At 61.5% G+C, this 21,566-nt stretch overlaps 8 protein-coding genes across 8 annotated transcripts; 4 read left to right on the forward strand and 4 right to left on the reverse strand.

The window, feature by feature from the left end:
- Positions 1–37: 37 nt before the first annotated feature.
- CHLRE_12g505750v5 (uncharacterized protein) lies at positions 38–1,167 on the reverse strand. Its single transcript, XM_001690769.2, has one exon. It carries the CDS (start codon positions 858–860, stop codon positions 504–506), a length of 357 nt encoding a protein of 118 aa, XP_001690821.1. The 5' UTR covers positions 861–1,167; the 3' UTR covers positions 38–503.
- Positions 1,168–1,307: 140 nt separating this feature from the next.
- Positions 1,308–4,352, forward strand: CHLRE_12g505700v5 (uncharacterized protein). The gene is made up of 6 exons (XM_001690952.2): positions 1,308–1,815; positions 1,943–2,014; positions 2,193–2,243; positions 2,499–2,636; positions 2,911–3,004; positions 3,293–4,352. The coding sequence occupies exons 1-6, from the start codon at positions 1,627–1,629 to the stop codon at positions 3,724–3,726; spliced, it is 978 nt and encodes a 325-aa protein (XP_001691004.1). The 5' UTR covers positions 1,308–1,626; the 3' UTR covers positions 3,727–4,352.
- Positions 4,353–5,857: 1,505 nt separating this feature from the next.
- CHLRE_12g505650v5 (uncharacterized protein) lies at positions 5,858–12,032 on the forward strand. The gene is made up of 11 exons (XM_043068151.1): positions 5,858–6,200; positions 6,691–7,129; positions 7,506–7,645; positions 7,846–8,056; positions 8,230–8,424; positions 8,775–8,879; positions 9,106–9,315; positions 9,449–9,874; positions 10,027–10,077; positions 10,321–10,566; positions 10,720–12,032. Exons 2-11 carry the CDS (start codon positions 6,725–6,727, stop codon positions 10,813–10,815), a joined length of 2,085 nt encoding a protein of 694 aa, XP_042918216.1. The 5' UTR covers positions 5,858–6,200; positions 6,691–6,724; the 3' UTR covers positions 10,816–12,032.
- Positions 12,033–12,081: 49 nt separating this feature from the next.
- On the reverse strand, positions 12,082–13,807 carry CHLRE_12g505600v5 (uncharacterized protein). The gene has a single exon (XM_043068150.1). It carries the CDS (start codon positions 13,763–13,765, stop codon positions 13,304–13,306), a length of 462 nt encoding a protein of 153 aa, XP_042918217.1. The 5' UTR covers positions 13,766–13,807; the 3' UTR covers positions 12,082–13,303.
- Positions 13,808–13,997: 190 nt separating this feature from the next.
- Positions 13,998–14,715, forward strand: CHLRE_12g505550v5 (uncharacterized protein). Its single transcript, XM_001690951.2, has one exon. The coding sequence runs from the start codon at positions 14,065–14,067 to the stop codon at positions 14,455–14,457; it is 393 nt and encodes a 130-aa protein (XP_001691003.1). The 5' UTR covers positions 13,998–14,064; the 3' UTR covers positions 14,458–14,715.
- A 256-nt stretch (positions 14,716–14,971) lies between these two features.
- Positions 14,972–15,727, reverse strand: CHLRE_12g505500v5 (uncharacterized protein). Its single transcript, XM_001690767.2, has one exon. The coding sequence runs from the start codon at positions 15,659–15,661 to the stop codon at positions 15,254–15,256; it is 408 nt and encodes a 135-aa protein (XP_001690819.1). The 5' UTR covers positions 15,662–15,727; the 3' UTR covers positions 14,972–15,253.
- Positions 15,728–15,907: 180 nt separating this feature from the next.
- On the forward strand, positions 15,908–16,829 carry CHLRE_12g505450v5 (uncharacterized protein). The gene has a single exon (XM_043068149.1). The coding sequence runs from the start codon at positions 15,956–15,958 to the stop codon at positions 16,265–16,267; it is 312 nt and encodes a 103-aa protein (XP_042918218.1). The 5' UTR covers positions 15,908–15,955; the 3' UTR covers positions 16,268–16,829.
- A 42-nt stretch (positions 16,830–16,871) lies between these two features.
- Positions 16,872–21,437, reverse strand: CHLRE_12g505400v5 (uncharacterized protein). The gene is made up of 10 exons (XM_001690766.2): positions 20,848–21,437; positions 20,744–20,755; positions 20,355–20,523; positions 19,835–19,889; positions 19,313–19,625; positions 18,931–19,102; positions 18,590–18,690; positions 18,286–18,417; positions 18,038–18,099; positions 16,872–17,855 (listed from the first exon to the last, which is right to left on the reverse strand). Exons 1-10 carry the CDS (start codon positions 21,011–21,013, stop codon positions 17,550–17,552), a joined length of 1,488 nt encoding a protein of 495 aa, XP_001690818.2. The 5' UTR covers positions 21,014–21,437; the 3' UTR covers positions 16,872–17,549.
- Positions 21,438–21,566: the final 129 nt, after the last annotated feature.

Here is a 21,566-nt window from a genome sequence, read left to right on the forward strand (position 1 = left end):
CCATGTGATGTCGCTCTGTAAATCGCTTGAACTTGCAGATTCTGTAACATTACAGCAGTTCTAGCTCATCAGCGCGCATGGCGTAACCCGAAATCATCGTTGGCACGCGCGCCAACACACACTGCCACCAACACACCTGCTGCTGCGTGTCACCCCTGAGGAATCGGTTGTCCTTGGCCTGCTAGACAAGTATACAACCATCTGGCACTCCATCCACAGCCTCAAGCGGCGGGCCCATGTTTGGCGCCAAGGCAAGGCAGAGCCAGCGCGCAGCACCTGTGCATTGCTGTCCGCACACGCCGCTATACCTCGTGTCATCTAGTCCGGCCCACTGCATCACGCGACACGATCTAAGCCAGTCCAAATGCCCAGTCAAAGTGACCAGGCCACCGGTCCGAAAATTGCATGAGCATTCTTGCCTCATGGTGCCGCTTCCCTAATTCGAGCCACATGGGCCCAGCACCATACACACACCCAAGCCGCCCCTTTCCACTTCCCGGCCCTCATACGTAGTCGCGCCACTTCTCTCGGCACGCCACGCAATGGAAATATAGCGTCATGCCCTGTTCCGTCGGCTCTGACACAAACACCGCCTCGTTGTGGTTGCACTTTGGGCAGCGCACATCGCGCGTGCGCGGCAGCGTGGGATCCGCCGTGACGTCGTACAGCGTCGTGATCTTGTCCTTCTCGTCCACCACTGTGGCGTGCACGTACACGCACCACTCCGAGGGATCCGCCTGCACACAGTAGTTGCACGTCTTGCAGTAGTACTCCAGCACCCGCCGCTCCTTGTCCTCTCGAGGGTACAGCAAGTCGTTCGTCTCGGGGCAGAATTTCAGCCCGCGCTTGCGAGACGCCATGGCCGCAGTGCGATGCCGCCGCGCTCGGGGGAAAGGTACTTCAAGGACGGGGCGTGCCGGTGGGCCCCGCCGGGCCGCTCAAGCCGCTGCCGCGCAGCACGCTGCACTACCTCCGCTGGTTACCCGGCCTACAATCGCTGAAGCAGTTCTGGCTGCTGAAGTAAGTCAATTCGATGCAATATTATGCAAATACGAAATGGTAACCGCGCGGAATTTCTCGAGGTAAACTTCAGCAATCTGTTCATGTGCAGCTACGTGACGCCATGTATGACAGTGGGCAGCGATACAGCTACGAGTACTTGAAGCGAGGACACAGTGTTGTGTTGAAAAGGAGAGCGGTGAGTTCAGAAGACCCCCGAATGAGCAGCGCGGCAATCCCAGGGCTCGGCAGCCGGCCCTCAACGACATTGCTGCCCTTCTGGCGCATAAAACCAACCTAGCAATAGTTCCATAGCACACTTCCTGCACACGTTGAACGGGAGCAACAAGACAGTGCAGTAAACGACCTGCCGTCCTCCTCATTTGCGCATCAAGCACCCCGCTTGGACGTGATTTGACAGGAAAAAGTTTGCATCGCTTCACAAAGGCTCTGCAACACAGCCCTCTGCTTCAGTGTCAGCTTCCGGGCTTCCCCTCGTTTGTGCTGCGTTGCTTTGGGCCAGGCCAGCTGTGCTAGGCGACACAGTTTATCTGGTCTGGCCCACTAGATTTTTTTTATCTAGGCTCGACCCGGTGCATCTCGAATTTCATCTCTTCGTTTAGCACCATGGCTGCGGCTGAGGCGCCCCCAGCGACGCCACAGCTCTCAGCAGCAGATGTGGAGGCGGAAATGGCAGCCCACGTCTCTGGCATCAAGCCCCAGCTGCAGAACGTCGTGGCCACTGTGAACCTAGGCACCAAGCTGGACCTCAAGGAGATTGCCATGCACGCGCGTAACGCAGAATACAACCCAAAGGTGGGGCTGGTCACGAGCAGTTGGCTTGCCAAGGCGGGGACGGCCGCTGAAGCCGCCCTCTCTTGGCAAACCCTGTCGCCCAGTCCATCGCACCTGCCACGGCGAGCTGCCCCCTTTCCCCCCGCAGCGCTTTGCCGCCGTCATCATGCGCATTCGAGAGCCGAAAACAACGGCGCTCATCTTCGCCTCTGGCAAGATGGTAGGCGAGGGGAGCAGGGGACTCTAGTGGGGCGAGCAAACGTGCAAGGGATGCACCGCCCTCTGTCAGGGTGTGGTACACACCGGTAGCAGGCGGTATACGTGCCTGCAGCTAGCAGCGCCGCGTTGTTGGCATGGTGTGGCAAGTAACATGCACGGGTTGGCTCGTGACCCAACAGGTGTGCACGGGCGCCAAGAGCGAGGATGACTCCCGCACGGCCGCGCGTCGTGTAAGTACCTAGATGTTGCCGCCCTACCTGCTGGGTGTAGCAGCGGTGCCTTTGCTACACTGCGTCACTGCTCTCGGGAGCGTGGAGCGGGCTAATCAGGGTGCAGGCTTACAGTATGGGGCAGGTTCAACCCGTTGGGGTAGCCCACGTCGAAAAGGCGGGGGCATGATGGGCTACCAAACGCACTTCGTTGGAAGCCGCTGAATGTGGGTTGCATGTGGCGCATCCTTGCATGCATGTTGCTTGGTCGTGCAGTACGCCAAGATTGTACAGAAGCTGGGCTTCCCTGCCACGTTCAAGGAGTTTAAGATCCAAAACATCGTGGGCTCCTGTGACGTCAAGTTCCCCATCCGCTTGGAGGGCCTGGCGTACGCGCACAGTCTCTTCGCCAGCGTAAGCAGTGGGCGCTGCTTTGGGGTGCATGGGGGCCGAATTTTTGCTGGGCTTGTGCGTTTAGAGTTACCAGATGAGGCAATATAATTGTCCGGCTTTTTGGCCTCTTTCTTGTAAGCTGAGGCTCGAGGCTCCCAACGCACCAGTCCAGCTCTCCGTGGAAGTGTTGAAAAGGTGCAATGCGGCTAGCACGCGCTGTTGCGGCACACCATATGGCAGCCTGTTGCCCACATCCCGTATGCCGTGGCGCCATGCCTCTTGCTCTGCCCCGTAGTACGAGCCCGAGCTGTTTCCGGGCCTCATCTACCGCATGAAGCAGCCCAAGATTGTGCTGCTGATCTTCGTGTCGGGCAAGGTGGTGCTGACAGGTGAGTGCCGCTGGGAGCCAGGAACCCAGGGTGCACGTGCCTGTGGAAACACTTGCTGCTCGCAAAACCGCACAGCCAGGTTCGACATGTGCCAGCAACAACATGAGGCAGCGGGCAACCATAGCGGGGACACGGCCAGCGCCGGACAACCTGAGCGCCTGCCATGCTGGCGTGCTGCACGGCTTCCATACTTTGCGCCGCTGGCGTGCACATGCATGCACGCACTGGCCGGGCCCATCTTCTGGCCAAAACGTTTGCTATCCCCCTTAATAATCTGACTCCCATCAGGCGCCAAGACGCGGGGCGAGATCTACCAGGCCTACATGAACATCTACCCCACGCTCATCCAGTACAAGAAGGGCGACGCGGTGGTGCCCACGCTGCCCAACAACCTGATGGGCCCGCCGCGCGCACTGCCGGCGGCGAAGCAGGGTGGCCAGGCGGACGTCGGGGAGCCGCAGCAGGCGCAGGAGCAGGATGGCGCGGGGCCGTCTGGGTCAGGGGCGCAGGCGCAAGCGCAGGCGCAGCAGCAGTACCAGCAGCAGGCAGCGGCTGGCATGATGCCGCCGCCGCCAGTGGCGGCGACGCCAGCGCCGGACCCGAACCTGCCGCCGCCGACACCCATGCACCACCACCTGCCGCCGCCCACGCCTCGGCACCCGGGGCTGGCGGCTACACCCAGCCTGAGCCACCACCTGCCGCCGCCCTCACCGCGGCGGTGAGGCGATGCAAGGCTGGGGCACAGCGACGGGCGGAGCTGGATGCACGGCGCATGGCGGGCGGCAGCCGGGGGGGGGGGCGGACAGTGCTTGGTTGCTAGCGCATATCACCATGTGGCTAGCGTATATCACTCTTCTATGCATTTCGGGCATGGTCTTGGTGGGAAGCGGCAGGCGGCGCGTTGGCGTGACGGCAGTTAGACGTCACGCTTAAGATTGACAGGAGTGTGTACGCTGTAGGTAGGGCTTTAGGCAGTAGCCACAGCAGGTTGGCATGTATTCCTAGCAGTACCGGATGTAGCAAGGCAGGCCAGGTCCAAGTACTGTATAGCTATGGGACGAGTCGTCCAGCGTCGGTGGCTGGATAGTACGTCTGGAGTCGAGGGATAAACACAAGGAAGAAGGCGAAGCGAAAGCAGTGCAGACCTAGTTCTTTGGTTGTGCTTTTGTTGTTGGTCAACCGTTTGCACGGTGCATACTCCGAACTCCGTTGGATGACCTGCTGCCGGTGTTTGCTTGCACGCACGCCTGTCCTGGCACGCGGCGCAAAGGGCAACCTATGCCGGAGCCACAAATGGTGGCATTGAAAGAGCAAGGGCCAAGGGCGTGAGCCCAAAGCCTCAAGACCAGTATACCTCTTCCTCTCTGCTTTCCGAGGATGCAAGCCCTCGTCACCGTAAGACGCCTTGATGCGCCATCACACGCAACGCAGATCATGCAGCGCAGGTAACGCACCCTAGTGCCGCCAGCGCGGAAGTGATCCCTTTCATCGACGATGCTTAAAGTGTGGAACAGAGAAAGCAAGTGAGCACAACGTCGTAGCTGGTCGTAGAACAGGAAGCGTGAGCACAAGCAGTGACAGCAGTGCGTTTTACCTTTGACGAGATACCGCGCGCCGTGCTGCGCGGCATCCGGCGTCCTAAGCCGAGGACACTCAGCAGGTGCATACGGCTGTCACAGGCTGGGCTGGCGTGGGTTAGCCGAAGACTAGGCTGTGATGCATTGCAAGATGCGTTGCGACAACCTGAACCCTACAAGTGAACCCATCCTACTTGAGTGTGGTGGACAAGGCGAAGTGGGCAGGGGGGGACAGGCATGACGTGCAGCAAGTACCCAGGCAGGCGTGCAGTGGAGAATCTAGCATGAGTGTCACAGCTGTGGCTCGTCCTGACGCCTGGGCCCGACACGGCCGCCTTCTAGCCTTGATCAGCCTCCCTTGCAGCCTCATACAGAATTACAGGTTTCCTCATGCTCACACGACAGCACGAAGTGCTTGCGAGTGAATGCGAATGCAAGACGCCGTCGCGAGCTCCAGGCTAGCAATAAACATCACGAAAGAAGTTAGTGTCAGCGGCAATGCGGTTACTTGTTACCTTCGAGACGAGACACCGGTGCGCGCTCCACGCTGCTCCGCATTCGGCACGCCAAACGGAGTCCGAGTGTCGTGGAGACTGCTGCCGCTTGCAGGGGCGGACGCGTTCCAGCTCGCAACTAGGCTGCTGCCATTCGCCGCGACAACGCGAAACCCACAAAGCACGTACAAGCCTGCACTTCTGCGACAAGATCAGCAAGACTAGCCCGTCGACCAGCCGCGAACATGGCACACGCCTGGGATGGGGTAGAATGGGGCTGATTCAGCGGCACAAGTGTGCGGCGTGAAATTGCATGCGAGTACAAGCCTGAGGGGATGATCCGCCTTGTACAGCCTGGTACAATGCGCTGGGCTGGGTGCTGAGGGACGCAAAATCGGGCTGGCGGAGGCGGCGTCGGAGATGTTGAGTGACGGTGTTAGGCCTGCAACGGGCACGACGCTGATTGGGGTGAGGCCGTGAGGTGGATAGGGTGGACGGCACCCCTGGACGCGCAGGGACGCGGACGACGTTAACGACCAAAACCCGCAACTTCCGCAAAGCACAGACGGGTCAGTCGCCTTGCAAGACGTGTCATCAGATTGCAATGTGCCATACTGGCGTCCCGTTAAAGCGGGGCCTGCTGCTGGTCCGGCCGGCTAGTACGGCGGCGGTCGTGTGTTGCAGCGGCCCGCCTGGCACGCCCGCCTGGCACGCCAGGTCCGCCGGGCGCCCGAAGAAGGGCTCGCCCGACAAGGGACATAGCAATCTGTAAGAGAGACGTACTTACCAGCGCTGCGAGGTGCATAGAGATATGCGGTTCCACAAGGGCAAATTCGACGAGTTCTGACGGCTGCCCATGCGTACTGTTTCGGCCCGAATAAGCCCTATTATGCTGCCAATCTATTAGCACAGACATCAATCGTTCTATTTTTATGTCACGGTATGCCACAATGACAGAAGCAAAACCCTGCTGCCAAACTTCGCTATAAACTCCTTTTCCGAATCCTTTCGCGTTTACGCCCCACCCTGCTACACGACAGACCTTGCTCCCTGAACCTGTTAGCGCGTCAACTGAAAGGAGCAAAAGAAGCAGCTCGAGGACTGGCACGGAGGCTCATTGCGCAGGTGTGGAAACTTCGCAGCGAATGTCTGCAGGAACTTGGGGCTTTGAACGAGCATGCTGTGCAGCGTATACGATCATCAACAAGCAGAAGGGGCGGGGCTGCTGAAGGGCTCGTGCCCAAGTTGCGCTAGTCGGACTGGGAGCACTAGTCAAATGGGCGCGCATAATTGCAGGCCCGTCACGCCCTAATGCATTGCTGTTGTGCACTCGCATTCGTTTCTGCGAGCGCGAGCTTGACGCGTGCTTCTATACTATCCGTGCGCAAATTCTTTGCCTTGTGTCTATTACGCCAGTCTCTGGTGCCGAGGCCTGTTGCGTCTGTGGACTATTCCTAGTTGAATTGGCACAGCCTGAGAAGCCGTTGGCAAGCAAGCGCCGAGCGACGATTTCACAGACGTTGCGTTGGAGGCTCCTCTGAGCTGGCGCCCTGCCAGAGCCGCTCCCTTCACAGCTGCCCCTCGGCTTCCCGCTCTCGCCCTCACCCCCTCGCAGCCGCCGTCATCTATCGCTCGGGCTGAGTGACTCCATGTCCCACACACACGCTCACGGGGACCTCAGCGGTGCAGCGCACACCCCCGAGTTCTCCGCCTGTGACCACAGCCTGACTCACATCACCCTGGGCACGGGTCCCAACGTGCAGCAGTGCCCGCCGCCGCACCACTCGCTACAGGAGGCTCAACATCAATATCATCAGCAGTACCAACAACAACAACAACAACAACAGCAGCAGCAGCAGCAGCATTACCAGCAACAGTACTACCAGCAGCAACAGCAGCAGCAACAGCAGCAACAGCAGCAGCAGCACAGCTACCAGGCGCGGCAGCAGGCGGTAGTGGAGGACAGCGGTACCGCAACGGGCACTGTCATCACCACCGTGACCACAGGCGGCATCCGCGTGCAGCAGCAGCAACAGGGGCCTGACGGCTACGAGGTAAGGGCCTGGCCTCATGGGCGACTAGGGCCGTCGCGTCTACAACCTCTCAGTGACCGGAAGTGCGCGGAAGTGCGCGTACCATGTCAGAGGTTGCTATGGTACGCCCTGGCCGCTGGATGGCCGCTCAAGCTGGGGCGCTATTTAAGACAAAGGTTGTTCCAGCCTGTGGGATAGGGTTGCGGAGCGCCAACATGCTCCTGCTCTGCACGATACTGATACATGACCTCGGCGCAACGTCCGTCGGCTAGTGCATCACGCAGCTGCTGGGCCACAGCCCGGCTTGCCGCCCTTGCGCCGGGCCACCATTACCTACACCAGTGGCACGCATTGTGTTCTCACGGGTTTCCTCCCTCGGACACCGACCCCATGACAGGTGTACGACAACACCATGATGCTGAAGGAGCAGGGCGACCTGAACCGGGACCTGGATGACCTGGACGGCATGGGCCCGGGCGGCGACTTTGATGATGACGGAAACAACAGTCAGGGCAGCGGAAAGCGCTCGCGAACAAGGTATGGTCCTTCTGGGGGGCCATGGGGCCCAGGCGTCGGGTCAGGGTTGGGCGCCGCAGTAGACAGCCCAGAAGCCTTGAGGGGCATGCCGTATGTGCGCGGACGAGCTCCTTATTGCGACCTAGCTTACACGTCAGCGCCCCCTGGCCGTGACCTGTTGGCTGCTGCATGTGCACCCCCTACCCCTCCGCACCTCGCAGGCGCCCACACCTGCAGGGTCGCTTCAGCGGCCGCCTGACCACCAAGGAGGACGAGCGGCGCCTGGCGGAGGAGTGCAAGCTGCTCGGGCCGCTGCTGGGTGGCGTGGGCAAGCGCGGCGACAAGAGCCGCCTCACGCTGGCCAAGATCGTGCGCGGCATCGCCACCGGCGAAGTGCGCCGCTTCTGTGAGGAGCGCGAGCGCGGCATTGGGGTGAGCCTGCTGTCGACCCCGACCGTCAGCCGACATCGCGATGCTCCAAACCCAACACGTCTTGGAGAGCTCACAACGTTTCACAATGCACCTGTTCCTCCAGACACGCTCACATACGCGAAACTCTCACCACTACGGCCCGTCCTCCTCCTGCCCCTCAACTGACCCCGTAGTTGCTCAAGTCCAAGCTGGCGGCCATCGACCCCGAGGCCGCCGCGTCCGTGCCAATCAACCCCATCCCGCTGCCAAGCGCGCAGCTGGGCGGCATGGGCATGGGCGGCATGGGTATGGGCGGCATGAGCATGGGCAGCATGGGTGCGCCCAGCAGCAGCATGATGGGCGGCAGCATGGGGCCCGGGCACAGCCAGGTGAGTCGCGGCCGAGGCCTGGAAAAGGGGAGGCCGGAAGGAGGATGATAAGGAAGAGGCAAGAGACGCGAAGGCGCAGGCTATAGCAATCGAGAAGTGGGGGTAGCTGTGAGAGCCAAGGGGTATAGTAAGGAGCCTTGGGCGTGTTGCGGCAGTACCTTGGCAGGCAGATGGTGCAGGACCGTAAAGGACTTGGGTCGGAGCTAGCGTTGCGTGTCATGGCTCTGCAAGACTGCGCTCCTTGAACCAACCTATGGTGAACCTCGCCTTCCTTCGGCCCTCCTCCTGCCGCACCACTCATCCCGGCCATCCCCACCTCCACCCTCCCCTCACTGCCGTGGTCCGCGCAGCACGACTCGCTTGTGCGCGAGAACCACGACCTGCAGAGCGAGATCTACCACCTGCGCTCGGAGCTGCAGGCGCGCGAGCGGCTGCTGCTGGAGCTGCAGGACACGGTGGGCCCAGACGGGGAGGCGGGCAGGCGGGGGCGTGGCTGCATGGGCGCTGGCGGCTTGCGCAGGGGAGGGGATGAGGGTTTCTCGGGACCTTGGGAGACCCGAAGGGTGCGAAGGCTTCTTGCGGCTGATGAGCACAGGAGAAGTTGCTGAGGCTCATGTTGATTACCGTATTGCCATCCATTGTCTGTAGCCTGGCTGAACTCCTGCCACTTACACCCCACAGGGCATCATCAGTGGCTTCGTCCCCACCTCCATCCCTCTGGACGACGCCCAGCGCGGGGGTGTAGTGGCTGCGGGCGGCATGGGCCCCGGCGGCAACGCTCGCTCTCTCAGCACCGAGATGGGCGCTCCGGGCGCCGGCGGCAGCGCGTACGGTGGCATGGGGGCGCGCTACGGCGGCAGTGGCTACGGCGGCCAGATGAACTTACCGCAGGTGTGCCCACATGCCGGAGCCTGGCTACCTCTTGCCGCAGCTGCGCGCGCTTTGTCACCTCTGCCATCTCTGCCCTCGTCATCCGGCTGACCCTCTGCCCATATCCTCCTTGCCACTGCCACCCTCCAAACAGCAAAACAGCGCGCACCTGAGTTCGGGTATGGACGCCGGCGGCGCGGGCGGCGGCGTGGGCGGCTCCGCCTCCATGGCGCCCGGCCCCATTGCCGCCGCGTCGGTGCCTGTGGGCGGCAGCGGCCTGGGCCCAGACGGCGCCTCGTTGGCGGCCATGCCCGCCATGAGTGAGCACTCGCGCGCCTCACGCCCACACAAGCGCCCCGCGCCCGCGCCGCCCGGCACGGGTGTGGACATGGGCCCAGGCGGCAGCGGCACAGCGGCGCTGTACGGTGGCGGCGGTGGCGGCGGCGCGGGCGACCTGGTGCCGCGCTCCATGTCGCACCCGATCATGGGCGCGCGCGGCGCGGCGGCGGCTGGCGCCGGTGCGGCTGGCACCGGTGGCTTTCCGCACATTGACCTGCAGCAGCAGCTGAACAGCTTGCAGGTGCGTGTGCTGCTGTACTGGCGCTTTGTGTTGGCATGTCTTGGTAGGGACTCAGTGGCTATCACCAAGCAACCACGCAGGGCTGATGCGGGGCGGCGTGTCGACCACTTATGCTCGTATGCCGTCGCCTGGCTGCTGCCACCTGGTCGCAGGCTCAAGTGGAGCACCTGCAGAACCTGTCGCAGGCGCAAGGCGGCAGCAGGGTGAGTGGCTGCACGTGCGCAGGCGGGCATGCACAGGGCAGGCGGGCGGGACCAGGTGTCGGGGCAGCCCAGCCGCAGCGGTGTGGCTGTGTCGGCGCACAAGCGGGCTGCGTGCATCGTACATCACCGGTTGTAAAAGCAACAGGGTTGCGTTGTTCATGAGCCAGCGGCACTGCACACTGCACCTTGTGAAACGGACCTCTGACAAGGCCGCTCATGGGCATCCCTCCCGCTTCCGTGCAGGGCACCAACTTCATCATGCCAGCCCGCGAGCGCGCCGGCGCGCCGGTGGGCCGCGCGCCAGGCGGTGGCGACCCATACGGCCGCCCGCCCTATGGCGGCGCCGGTGGCGGAAATGGCAATGGCTCCTCGCCCTTCGTGACCGGGCCGCAGGGTGGCCTGCTCATGATGCCGGGCATTCCAGGCGGCGCTGCTGGCGGCGGCGACGGCGGCGGCTACAACCCGGGCATGTCGGGTCTGCACTTGCAGGTGAGGCGTCTGTGGCGCATGGATTGGGAAGGGAAGGGAAGCGGGTACTGCCAGTGCGTGTTTTTGTGGCGCGTCAGTGCCAACCTGCATCCACAAGTACCGTAACAAATTCACAACACGCGCATCGCGTTGACTGCCACGTGTGCCGTACAGGCGAAGCCGGTGGGGCCGCCCCTGTACGACAGCGCCACACTGGAGATGCTGCTTAAGTCGGAGGCCAGGGCCGCCAGCGGCGCTGGGCCGCAGTAGCCCAGTCCGGACTCAGGAGCAGCGGCGCGTGTCTCGGCGGTGCGGCCACCCCTGCAGGGGCGGGAGGCTTAGGCATACATATGCTTATTTTGGCAACCGGAGGGACACGAATGTTTTCCTGATGCTGCCGCTTCGGATGGGAAGCTTGAATGTGAGCACGTGCTGACCTGGTAATCACCAGGTGACTGGGCATGCGAACGTGTGTGTGGGGGGCGGAAGGGGGGGGGTTGGCTGGGGCTGTCTGTCTGGTGGGCGTGGGAGCACAGCCGCTGGGAGCACAGCCAAGAGGCAGCGTTGACTGGGGGTGCATTTGCCTACTAGCTACACCAAGCGTGCACCGTATACATACTCGACGGTGGGGACCCAGTGGACCTCCGCTGTGCAAGACCTGCTACAGCCGCAACTAATCTCGCACTCTTGAGGGGCACACATGTGGAGGAGGTTCTGCGGTGGCGGCAACGGCAGCGGAGGAGGAGGTGGAGGTGAAGGAGGAGGAGGTGGTGGAAGAGGAGGAGGAGGAGGAGGTGGTGGTGAAGGAGGTGAAGGTGGAGGTGGTGGACCTGTGTGATAGTGACTAGAGGCCGGCGCCGTGTGTGTGCGATGTGATTCTACTTAGTAGGCCAAGGACAATCTTGTCAATGGGGCGTGCAGCCAGCCCTGGGGGCGGCATGGGGAGGAGCATGGGAAAGAGCGGGTTGCTGGCATTGTGCGTAGCATGTGTGGTGTGTCTCATGTTCTCATGACCCCTGGAGGGTATGTGCTTAAGCCGGGCCTAGTAGCATTCTGTAGCACAGAGCCGAAGGCGAATAAGGAACATTATTACGGATGCCCGCACACGGGCGGGTCAGTTGAATCCGGGAGTTGGGCCATTCTGTCTCCGTGGAGTCGTAACGGGTTGGTCGGCATGTCGGCTTGGTAGTATCACCTCGTGTTGGATGGCACATTTCTTGCATAGCAGGGGCAACTTTTAACCCAATAAATCGCTGTAGACAAAGCTCTGGAGCCGAATCCAGATGTGGGACGCCATGTGGTGGTACGTAGGGATGTGGTACCGGCTGCGGCTGTGGGTTACAGCCTTGTAGGCCCCTGGAAATGGAGACACGGCAGCCAAGCTATGCGCTAGGAGTGGTGAGGCCAAGGACGCAAGGTGATGCGCATACGCCCCAATGCGTACTGGCACCGGCCTCCAGCTTGCACAATTGTAACTGCATATGACCAGGGCTTGGTGATTTGCATACTACATTCTGCGCTGCGTCTATCTGTGTGATGGTATTTAAACAGGGCAAGCGCCCAATAAACGGCTAGGCTTCGACCAGCAGAACTGCAGAAGCAGTTAGCCGCTTTGCCCGTATGCCATGCGACCATGCCACAGCCTCATGGCTCATGCACATAGCTGCGGTCAAGCATGACAAGCCTCACACCCAACCCTCTCCGGCTCTCCCCATGTTGCATGTTGACAAACCGACACACAAAACTGCCCTTAACCAGCTGCAATCGTGTCATGATATGAATGCAGATGTTACAGAGGGGACAGTCCCAGTACCCGAAGACGCCGAGCCATCACATGCTATCAGGGCCCAACTTGACTCCACCAACCCCGACTTTGCTGCAAACCCTCCCGCGGTCAAAGTCCGTGTAACTCCGCGCACAGTGAGTCCTAGCCAAGCCTCAACCCGCCAGAGCCCCACCGCTGTGCCTCAACGCCACAAGCCTAGGCACCGGAGTGCCGGGAATCGTCCAGGCCGCAGCACACACGCACAGCGCACGCACAAACCAGGGCGCAAGCGTCCAGGCACTAGCACGGTCGCCCACACGTGCGTCCTGCCCACACACAAAGCCCCAACCACCCACAACCTCTCACGGCGAGGAGGCGGGGAATCAGCGTCATACGGCAAGCGCAGTACCGGTACCATGCCTTCAACAACAGCCCGAGAGATGAAAGGATGCGCAGACGGCAAAGTGTCCCAACCCTTCGGCCTGATATGCACAGGTTGCGACAGCATTAGGAGCATTGGGTCGCTTGACACCGACAGATCAGGAGGCAACTTCCCCTGGCGCAACCCTCGCACATGGCCGTTTGAGTTCACGACGACCATTGGCCCAGTGCCCGACCACGTGACCGACCAGCGGAACATGCAAGCCCAACACGCACGCCACGGCGTCATGTACGTTCTACTTCTCTTCCCCATACACGTTCTAAGCTGAAGCATGGATACGCCATTGCCACACGCCGTGTAGTGGACGGCAGCAGCGGCAGGTGGCTACGCACCACGCCACACCTCCAGTGTAACGTGCCAGCCACGGCTTGTCAGGAGCGGACGTCCGTGAGCATACCCCATGCTGTCAAAGGGGGGTGAACAATGCAGGACGATCCCTCCTAGCCCAGTGGCCCCACCCCTTCCCATCCTGCCCCCTCCCCCCGGTAAAGTGGTGGTGTTGAGAAACACCGAGTTTGGAGAAGAAGGCCAGCGCATGAAGGCTTAGGCGCTTAGCCCGAGGTGAACTTGGTCACGGCCTTGGTGCCCTCCGACACCGCGTGCTTGGCCAGCTCGCCGGGCAGCACCAGGCGCACGGCGGTCTGGATCTCGCGGGAGGTGACGGTGGGCTTCTTGTTGTAGCGGCTCAGCTTGGAGGCCTCAGTGGCCACCTTCTCGAAGATGTCGTTGATGAAGCTGTTCATGATGGACATGGCCTTGCTGCTGATGCCAGTGTCGGGGTGCACCTGCTTGAGCACCTTGTAGATGTACAGCTTATAGGTCTCCACGGCGCTCTTCTTCTTCTTCTTGTCCTTCTTCTCGCCGTCGCCCTTGGGCTCCTTGGCAGCTTTCTTGGAAGGCTCCTTCTTCGCCTTCTTGGCGGCCTTCTCGGCCTTGGGCTTGGCCTCGGCCTTGGCAGGGGCCTCAGCGGCAGCCTCCTGAGTCGCGGGCTTCTCGTCCTTCTTGGGGGCCATTTTGTGAATGAGTTGTTGAATCAGGTGGTAAGCGTAAAAGAGTACTGAATTATTATGCCCGGGCAAGTGCGCGGTATTTATCAGGGGGTGGGGGCCGCGAGGACGAGCGCGGTGGCCAAGGTGAGGCGAGCGGTTGTTTGACCCAACCGACCAAGGCGTTGACTTCTGGCCAGGGTGAGCCGTCTCGCGACCGTCACGCTCCCTGCGCCCTATATATTACACAGCTCTTTCTGGGTATTTCCAACACGCTCAACCCCTATACACCTGTCCGTTTACCTCTTTCTGCTCAACACATCACAATGGCTGGTCGCGGCAAGGGCAAGACCTCTGGCAAGAAGGCCGTGAGCCGCAGCGCCAAGGCCGGCCTGCAGTTCCCTGTGGGCCGCATTGCGCGCTACCTGAAGAAGGGCAAGTACGCCGAGCGCATCGGTGCCGGCGCGCCCGTGTACCTGGCTGCCGTGCTGGAGTACCTGACCGCTGAGGTGCTGGAGCTGGCTGGCAACGCAGCCCGCGACAACAAGAAGAACCGCATCGTGCCCCGTCACATCCAGCTGGCCATCCGCAACGATGAGGAGCTGGGCAAGCTGCTGGGCGAGGTGACCATCGCCTCGGGCGGTGTGCTGCCCAACATCCACGCCGTGCTGCTGCCCAAGAAGACCAAGGGCGGCAAGGGCAGCGAGGAGGCCGCCTAAAGCGCTCCCGTGCCCTTTGCAACCCCGTTGCCCCCCAACAAAAACTCGGTGTTTCTCAACACCACCTTTCACTGCGGCACCGGGGCTTGGGTTGGCTGCTTGGAGCATGGGGTAAGGGCCATCAGGCAGTCTTGCGTGGGGTTTACACGGTGTTGGTTTGGCAGGGTCTGGAAACACACGCGGAGTAGGCTATGCAGCAGCGGCCTGTCAACACCAGTACTACCACACAGTGCGTGCTGTTTGTAAATGGCCCCAAAACCCTTGGGTGCCCTCCTGCACAGTACGCCGCCCACTGGCAGCGCTTGTGCCTTCTGACAACGCCCTCATGTGTCACCGACTGATGCACTTGATATTCAGTTGGTGTGTGCCCGCAGCTAAGTGCGTGCAGCAACGTGGCAGTGTTCCCACCAGGTTGGGTTTGAGGTAGGCTCTGCTGAGTGTTGGGTTTGAGGCAGGCTGCTGAGTGACTGTTGCCCCGTAGGCCTGAAAGCTACAGGGGGGCACTCTAGCCAGCTCTAGCTAAGTGGGCTCTCCGCCAGCATCAATTTATCAGCGAGACCAACCCTTAGTTGGGCTAGCGACACACCCAAGCTCCTTTATCCTGTGACGCGGCCACACGCTGCGGCACGAACCCCTGACGTAGTACGCGCACACCAGCCCCACGGCCCAGCGTTCTGTGCGCCAAGAAACAATAGCCGACTCAAGGGTGGTGTTGAGAAACACCGAGTTTGATTGTAGGCGTGCACCCGAGAGGGCACACGCCTGGGCGCCTAGGCAATCGCAGCCAGCGCTGCGCTTACGCGCGCTCGCCACGGATGCGGCGGGCCAGCTGGATATCCTTGGGCATGATGGTCACACGCTTGGCGTGGATGGCGCACAGGTTGGTATCCTCAAACAGGCCCACCAGGTAAGCCTCAGCAGCCTCCTGCAGCGCCAGCACGGCCTGGCTCTGGAAGCGCAGGTCGGTCTTGAAGTCCTGGGCAATCTCACGCACCAGGCGCTGGAACGGCAGCTTGCGGATCAGCAGCTCAGTCGACTTCTGGTACTTGCGAATCTCACGCAGCGCCACGGTACCGGGGCGGTAGCGGTGAGGCTTCTTCACACCGCCGGTGGCGGGGGTCTTACGAGCGGCCTTGGTGGCCAGCTGCTTGCGGGGCGCCTTGCCACCGGTGGACTTGCGGGCAGTCTGCTTGGTGCGGGCCATCTTGGATAGTTGATTGGGAGACTAGAAAAAGAAGAGATATGCAGAAATGTTTGGCTGTCTATAACCTGGGTGCCGTTTGGCTATAAGAGGGCAAGTCGCGGGCGGTTGTTTGACCGCAACCGCCGGTGGTCAAACCTGGCACAGGCGAGGCTGAGAACGATCGGCAAAAAGCCCGTTGGCGCCCCGCCCCTCTCGCCCGCGCGTAGCTATAAATAGCAAAGCTTGTCTGTGAATAATCACCAGTAAGCACTTTCCTACTTCCTCGTTCGTTCACCTCACCGAACCAAAGTAAACATGTCTGGACGCGGCAAGGGCGGCAAGGGCCTGGGCAAGGGCGGTGCTAAGCGCCACCGCAAGGTGCTTCGTGACAACATCCAGGGCATTACCAAGCCCGCTATCCGCCGTCTGGCTCGCCGTGGCGGTGTGAAGCGTATCAGCGGCCTCATCTACGAGGAGACCCGCACCGTGCTCAAGACCTTCCTGGAGAACGTGATCCGCGACTCGGTCACCTACACCGAGCACGCTCGCCGCAAGACCGTGACCGCCATGGACGTGGTCTACGCGCTCAAGCGCCAGGGCCGCACCCTGTACGGCTTCGGCGGTTAAGCGGCCAGCTCCTAGCCGGCACGCTTCGCACGCACTGTTGCGGTCCCTGTGACCCGCAACACCCAAACAAACTCGGTGTTTCTCAACACCACCCCTCGTTGGTGGATACAGCTTGGGTACTGCACTTGTACTCGCGTCTGCTGCGATGCACTGCGGGCGGCAGGCAAAGCGCATGCGTGTAGGTTGCTGGGGGGGGGGGCGGCGGCGTCGTTCGCCAGTCTAAGCATGAAGCACTAGACACAAATGCGCAGGCCCCACACAAGGCCCTCAACATACTAGCGGACCGCCATGCGATCCATGGGGCGTGCCCCTAAGGGAGTCAAGTGACAGGGGACGCAACGTACGGTGTTGTAATGCTGAGCACAAGAGGAGGCGTGTGCAGGTAGTGGCCCTTAGTGGCGTAGAGCTGAGGTGAAAGGAGGCTTACAGGGGAGGCCCCTGGAGGCGTATATAGTCATGGCGACTGAAGTCGGAGATGATCTGAGTGCCAGAGTCGTGACATACGTTGGACCAAAGGTACTGCGGATGCTGGCGTGCGCACAACCTCCCGGATCGGTGACCGGGGAGGGGTTGGGGTCGGGGTCGAGGAAATGGAGTCTGGGGAAATGGGATCCAAAGGACGCAGAATCGCTCGTGTTCGCCCGCGCAGCTTCTAAGTACTTACGTATTCATGTAATATTATTAGCTGGGCCAACGCCCTGTCAAATTGCGAGGTCGCGCGCGGACTTCCCCCCGCGTGCCCGCAGCTCGGCCCAGCACCCTCGCCATCTGCCGACCCCCCCCCCCCCTCATCGAAACCCGTCAAACCGTCCCCCACCGCGAGATGCAGACTCCACTATAAGTACTATTTGATCTGGGTGCCGGGTGGTGGCCGTTATGGAGGCAGGTGCAGGGTACCGGGATGCAGGGCGGTTTGTTGGACTCGCAACAGCTCTCTGATGCATACGATCGTGCCTACGCACATGTTGTCGTCTCACGCACTCATACCCTTCGCCGCTATATACTTACGCAACCATGACGCATCTCCGTTCCAAATCGATTCATGAGGGACACCTGCCCACTGCCCACGCTGCGTGGCAAGTATCTCACACTTGTAACACGATCTCAGACTCTCAGTCCACTCGCCGTGGCGTCAACAGCGCGCCAGTATGTGTCAGTCAGTTCCTTCAGGATTTTTTCCGGTCACCATGCGAACCCTTGCAAATTCTTCGTGGTTTCTTCAGTAGCAAGCACAAGGCAAAATGCGGTATTAAAGCGTGCCTTTCCACGGCCCCGCCAATCCTCACGACTTCGAGTCCTTGCCCGCAGCGTTCGCCGCTGGCGTGGCAGTGCCGCCGCCGGGCCCGTCCACAGCGGCCCCCGTCACGCCGCCGGCGGGGCACACCCTCAGGATGGCCGCGTGCTCCCCCACGAAGCTGTTGCGGAACGCCTGGTCCTCGCCGGCCCGGATCGGCGCGGCGGCTGCCGCACTGGCCGCAGCAGCAGCTGCAGCTGCAGCTGCAGACTGCTGTGGTAAAAGGGCTTGCGGGGCCGGCGGCAGGTGCGTGTCCAGGAAGTGGCGAATGCACCACATGTTGATTCGGTGCGCCTGCGTATCGCAGGCAAAGTGTCAGGAGAACGGAATGCGCGTCCGTAGTGTTCTCCGCAGAAACATACATCAGATAGTCTACGGTATCTGCAAGCCAAGTAGCCATGCCAGTGCTTCAAGCGCCTCAAGCCCAAACCACGCGTCTGACACACACGCGACCTGTGAAGCGCTCGAGCACCCACCAGCCGCGGTTCCAGTGAGCTCTTGAGCCCCAGCACCGCCAGCACGTGCATCATGGACTTGCCTGCATGCATGTGTGCATGTGTGTCATACAGGGAAGCACACAGGGAGGCGGTCGGACGCTGGAACCAGCAACCATTAGCATACCTTACATACGTCAGCAGCACAGCGAGCTTGTCACTGCTGGTGCCTCCCACGCTAGTTAATACTGGCCTGCATACGGGCATGGGCTTTGCATGCTGTGGCTCACCAAAAAGGAGCATGACGTCATCAAAGCTGCCGTGGTTGCTGTTCCGCGGCACCACCAGCAACGCCCCGCCGCCGCCCGCCGCCGCCGCCGCCAGCACCCGCTCCTGGTTCTCACCACCGCACTTGAGCTTGCCTGGGGCATGAGAAACAGCGGCCGCGGGGCCAAGGACTCAGCAGGTGCGGTACGGACTTTGCAGTTTCAAGAAATGAAAGCAACATGACAGTGGGAAGCATATGGGCACGAGGTGCGAGACACCAGGTGCAAGCGGCTGGCTGGCTTGGCAGTTGGCACCCTGCTCGCGCACCGTCAATGCCTGGCGTATTCCAGTCGTGGCTCCCGATGATCATCATGGGCGCCGCATTGGTCCAGCGCTGCAGCGTTGGCCACTCCTCCGGGAAACAGTCCCTGTGCGGCGGCAGCGGCGCGGGGGACACGCAGGCTGACTGACAAGTGGCGAGCGGGCATGTGGTTGATCCAGAGGTTCCAGATGCCGCGTGCTGCGGCCCACAGTACCACACGCACGCACCATCAGCAGCCAGCGGCGGCGGCTTCATGGCACCCGCTTCGTCGCTAGCTGCAACACGAGGCCCCCCTTGAAGCCCTCCTGTGCGCTGCTTTGGCCTGCTCGCACGCTCACACACTCACCACCAGGGGTCCAGGCACACCGCCGCCTTGAACACTGGCAGTTGGGACGCCGCCCCGGCGGCTGTGGCGCCGCCGTAACTGTGCCCAATCACCGCCGCACGCGACATATCCAACCGGCCCCGCAGGCCCGCCGCCACCGCCGCCGGCAGCTCCCGCACCCCCTCCGCCTGGCCTGCGGGTACCAAGGATCCCAGGCAGCGGCTCTTTGTGATGTATGCACATCACGAGCCCATGGTCTTGGCGGGGAAGCGTTCGCGCCTCCAGCGCTCAGCTGCCCCAACGCACCCACCCACCCACGCATTCTCCGTCAAACGGTACGTACGTCCCTCGAATTCCCTCCAAGCCCTCCACGCAAACGCATCCGCAGCGCGCCGCCACCCACCCCGGTTCAGACGCTCCAGCAGCAGATACGCCGCCTGCACCTCAGCCACCCTGTGTCGCGTCTTTTCCAGCTGTAAAGGCTTGTCACCGAGGCCCCCGTACCAGCACCACTCGCTGCCGCTAGCTGCCCTCTGCGCCGTGGATCCTGCGCTGCGGCTGCCGCCGCCGCCACTGCTGCCGTTGCCACTATCTCCGTTTGCGCCGGATGCGGCGGAGACGGAAGAGGAAGATGAGGAGGCGGAGGCGGGCCGGCGCGGCAGGCGCGCGGTACTGGCGCTGCCATCACTGTGCTCCAGAGCCATCACCACATAGCCCTGTGTCGGCGTGGGTGCGGGGGTGTCCGCGTGAGCAAATGGTTCTTGTGTGCGTGCGTGTGTCTAGGTGCAGACAGAGATGCTTCAGAGCGAAACTACGTCGTCTGGTGTGGCAAAGGCAGGGGTAGGGAGGCGGCATGACGTGCGTGTACGCCACGCAGGCTCGGATGCAGGCCGGCAGGCCTGGAGAGCGGCACCGTACCACCGACCTGTGACGCGAGCTCGATGCAGATGCTGCTGTACGCGTTGCGCGTGCCCGCCAACCTGCGCACATGAGTCGTTTGTCCATGTCAGATGGGGCGGCAAAATTCTGGGTCGCTCTGCTGATCCTTCAGGGGCGCTAGGTGTTTGGGTGCGCAGCCAAGCCGGCACGCGTGTAGGTAGGTTTGGTGTTTGGTCTGAGTTCACGCAGGTTCAATTAAAGGTTCAATCACGCCCGTGCGGCCCATGCGGCCCTTCCTAAGCGGCGCCAGGCCTTTTTTCTTTCCTTTCCATTTCAGCTTCAGCGGCCGATAGCCCCCTTACACCCCGCCACCTGACCCCAGTTGGTAGCAAACGTATTGGGCGAAGGCGGTCCCGTGTGGTCGCTCCGTGCGGGTGGGGTGCGGCGCCTGGACTGCGGGGGGAGCCCGAGGCCCCGCTAACCCTCAGACCAGGAGAACCTGAAAAGGCCGCGGATGCTGTAAGGGCAGTCCCTTTCCCAGGCCACCTACACGCACCCATACGCACCCGTGTGAGAATACCACGATTGGGAACTGCCGACTTCCTGGCTCCACCTCAGCCTGGTAGTGCACTGGCAGCGGCCGGCTGGCGCCCAGTCCGAAGCAGAGCCCGGTCATCAGGGCTTGTGCGGCGTGGTGCTTGATAGTACGCTTCTGGACAAAGCGGAAGAGATAGTCTGCAGCATTGAAGGTTGTTCGGCGCAATACCTTAATGTGTTTGAGACAGGGAACCGGGGCCCTGCGTGTTTGAGCCGAGGGGGCGCTCGGGGGTAAGACGAGCTGCCCACTGCTCGGCCTGGGATCAGGCCTGGGTTCAGGCCTGGGGTGTGCCTCGTGCCTCACCAATACGCGGTAACGCCTGGGCGCCCGTACACAATCTCTACGCAAGTAGCTTACCGACATAGCCACCTGTAAATGACATTGAAGTGGGTCAGTGCTCGCGTCATCGACTGGTTCTCGCTGAATCTGCACCTTTCCTCGAAACGCTTGTGAAAACTCACGTGCATAATTGAAATGGGGCAGCCAAGTCACAGGTGTCAGCCAGCTCGCCAGCGAGCCTTTGCAGGGGTAAAACAGGCGCGCGGCGAGCCTCTCTACTCCGGGCTCGATGCCCACAGAGGAAAGGTCCGCCACACCGACCGAGGACGGCCCCGTTGGACGGGACATTCCTTTGTTTAGGTGTTTATATTGAATTGGTTGGTTTGGAGGCTGGGCTGGGCTCTGATTGTAACTGAAGTTCGGTGGGGCCTCCTAGCTAGTCGGCTTCTATGCAGCTAATGTCGCCTGGTGTAAGAATGCGTTGTATGAATGATGAGAGTACGCCAGAAGCTCAAGACAAGAATGAATCGCGAGTATTCCATCGCCAACTGGCACGAACCGTGCAGCCTCGTGCAGTGTGCGTGTGTGTGTGCGAAGCCGCAATATCCGAGCCCCGCATTGTCCTGACTTGGATCAAATGAACGAGAACGTCAGAACGGCGAGTCTTTGGGAATTCTACTGAAGGTGTTGGCCTGGAGCCGTGACCAGGCCTTCAGGCGAGGCCAAGTGACGAAGCCCTTTCACGAAGACCTGCCGGTTCCCCCGCAGTATCAACCCGGCCTAGTCTTCAGAACCACGAAGTCAGGTTCCATTGTCACCGTGGGCACGGCAGCTAACATGCCTGGGCAGACCACCCGCGCCAGTCAAGATGCGTGGACATGGCACCCCAGATGCCTGCGCA

Source organism: Chlamydomonas reinhardtii, chromosome 12, assembly GCF_000002595.2.
Source record: "Chlamydomonas reinhardtii strain CC-503 cw92 mt+ chromosome 12, whole genome shotgun sequence".
Taxonomy (NCBI): domain Eukaryota; kingdom Viridiplantae; phylum Chlorophyta; class Chlorophyceae; order Chlamydomonadales; family Chlamydomonadaceae; genus Chlamydomonas; species Chlamydomonas reinhardtii.

What these genes read in the sequence shown, in the direction of transcription:
- CHLRE_12g505500v5 (XM_001690767.2), bottom strand. Translation starts at nt 15,661, where the DNA reads ATGGCCCGCACCAAGCAGACTGCCCGCAAGTCCACCGGTGGCAAGGCG.
- CHLRE_12g505750v5 (XM_001690769.2), bottom strand. Translation starts at nt 860, where the DNA reads ATGGCGTCTCGCAAGCGCGGGCTGAAATTCTGCCCCGAGACGAACGAC.
- CHLRE_12g505700v5 (XM_001690952.2), top strand. Translation starts at nt 1,627, where the DNA reads ATGGCTGCGGCTGAGGCGCCCCCAGCGACGCCACAGCTCTCAGCAGCA. An exon ending in ACGCAGAATACAACCCAAAG is followed by an intron (nt 1,816 to 1,942) that starts GTGGGGCTGGTC and finishes TTCCCCCCGCAG; the next exon opens with CGCTTTGCCGCCGTCATCAT. An exon ending in GGGCAAGGTGGTGCTGACAG is followed by an intron (nt 3,005 to 3,292) that starts GTGAGTGCCGCT and finishes GACTCCCATCAG; the next exon opens with GCGCCAAGACGCGGGGCGAG.
- CHLRE_12g505400v5 (XM_001690766.2), bottom strand. Translation starts at nt 21,013, where the DNA reads ATGTCCCGTCCAACGGGGCCGTCCTCGGTCGGTGTGGCGGACCTTTCC. An exon ending in ATCGTGGTATTCTCACACGG is followed by an intron (nt 19,890 to 20,354) that starts GTGCGTATGGGT and finishes TCATGTGCGCAG; the next exon opens with GTTGGCGGGCACGCGCAACG. An exon ending in GAATACGCCAGGCATTGACG is followed by an intron (nt 18,418 to 18,589) that starts GTGCGCGAGCAG and finishes CTCATGCCCCAG; the next exon opens with GCAAGCTCAAGTGCGGTGGT.
- CHLRE_12g505450v5 (XM_043068149.1), top strand. Translation starts at nt 15,956, where the DNA reads ATGTCTGGACGCGGCAAGGGCGGCAAGGGCCTGGGCAAGGGCGGTGCT.
- CHLRE_12g505600v5 (XM_043068150.1), bottom strand. Translation starts at nt 13,765, where the DNA reads ATGGCCCCCAAGAAGGACGAGAAGCCCGCGACTCAGGAGGCTGCCGCT.
- CHLRE_12g505650v5 (XM_043068151.1), top strand. Translation starts at nt 6,725, where the DNA reads ATGTCCCACACACACGCTCACGGGGACCTCAGCGGTGCAGCGCACACC. An exon ending in AGGGGCCTGACGGCTACGAG is followed by an intron (nt 7,130 to 7,505) that starts GTAAGGGCCTGG and finishes ACCCCATGACAG; the next exon opens with GTGTACGACAACACCATGAT. An exon ending in AGGCGCAAGGCGGCAGCAGG is followed by an intron (nt 10,078 to 10,320) that starts GTGAGTGGCTGC and finishes GCTTCCGTGCAG; the next exon opens with GGCACCAACTTCATCATGCC.
- CHLRE_12g505550v5 (XM_001690951.2), top strand. Translation starts at nt 14,065, where the DNA reads ATGGCTGGTCGCGGCAAGGGCAAGACCTCTGGCAAGAAGGCCGTGAGC.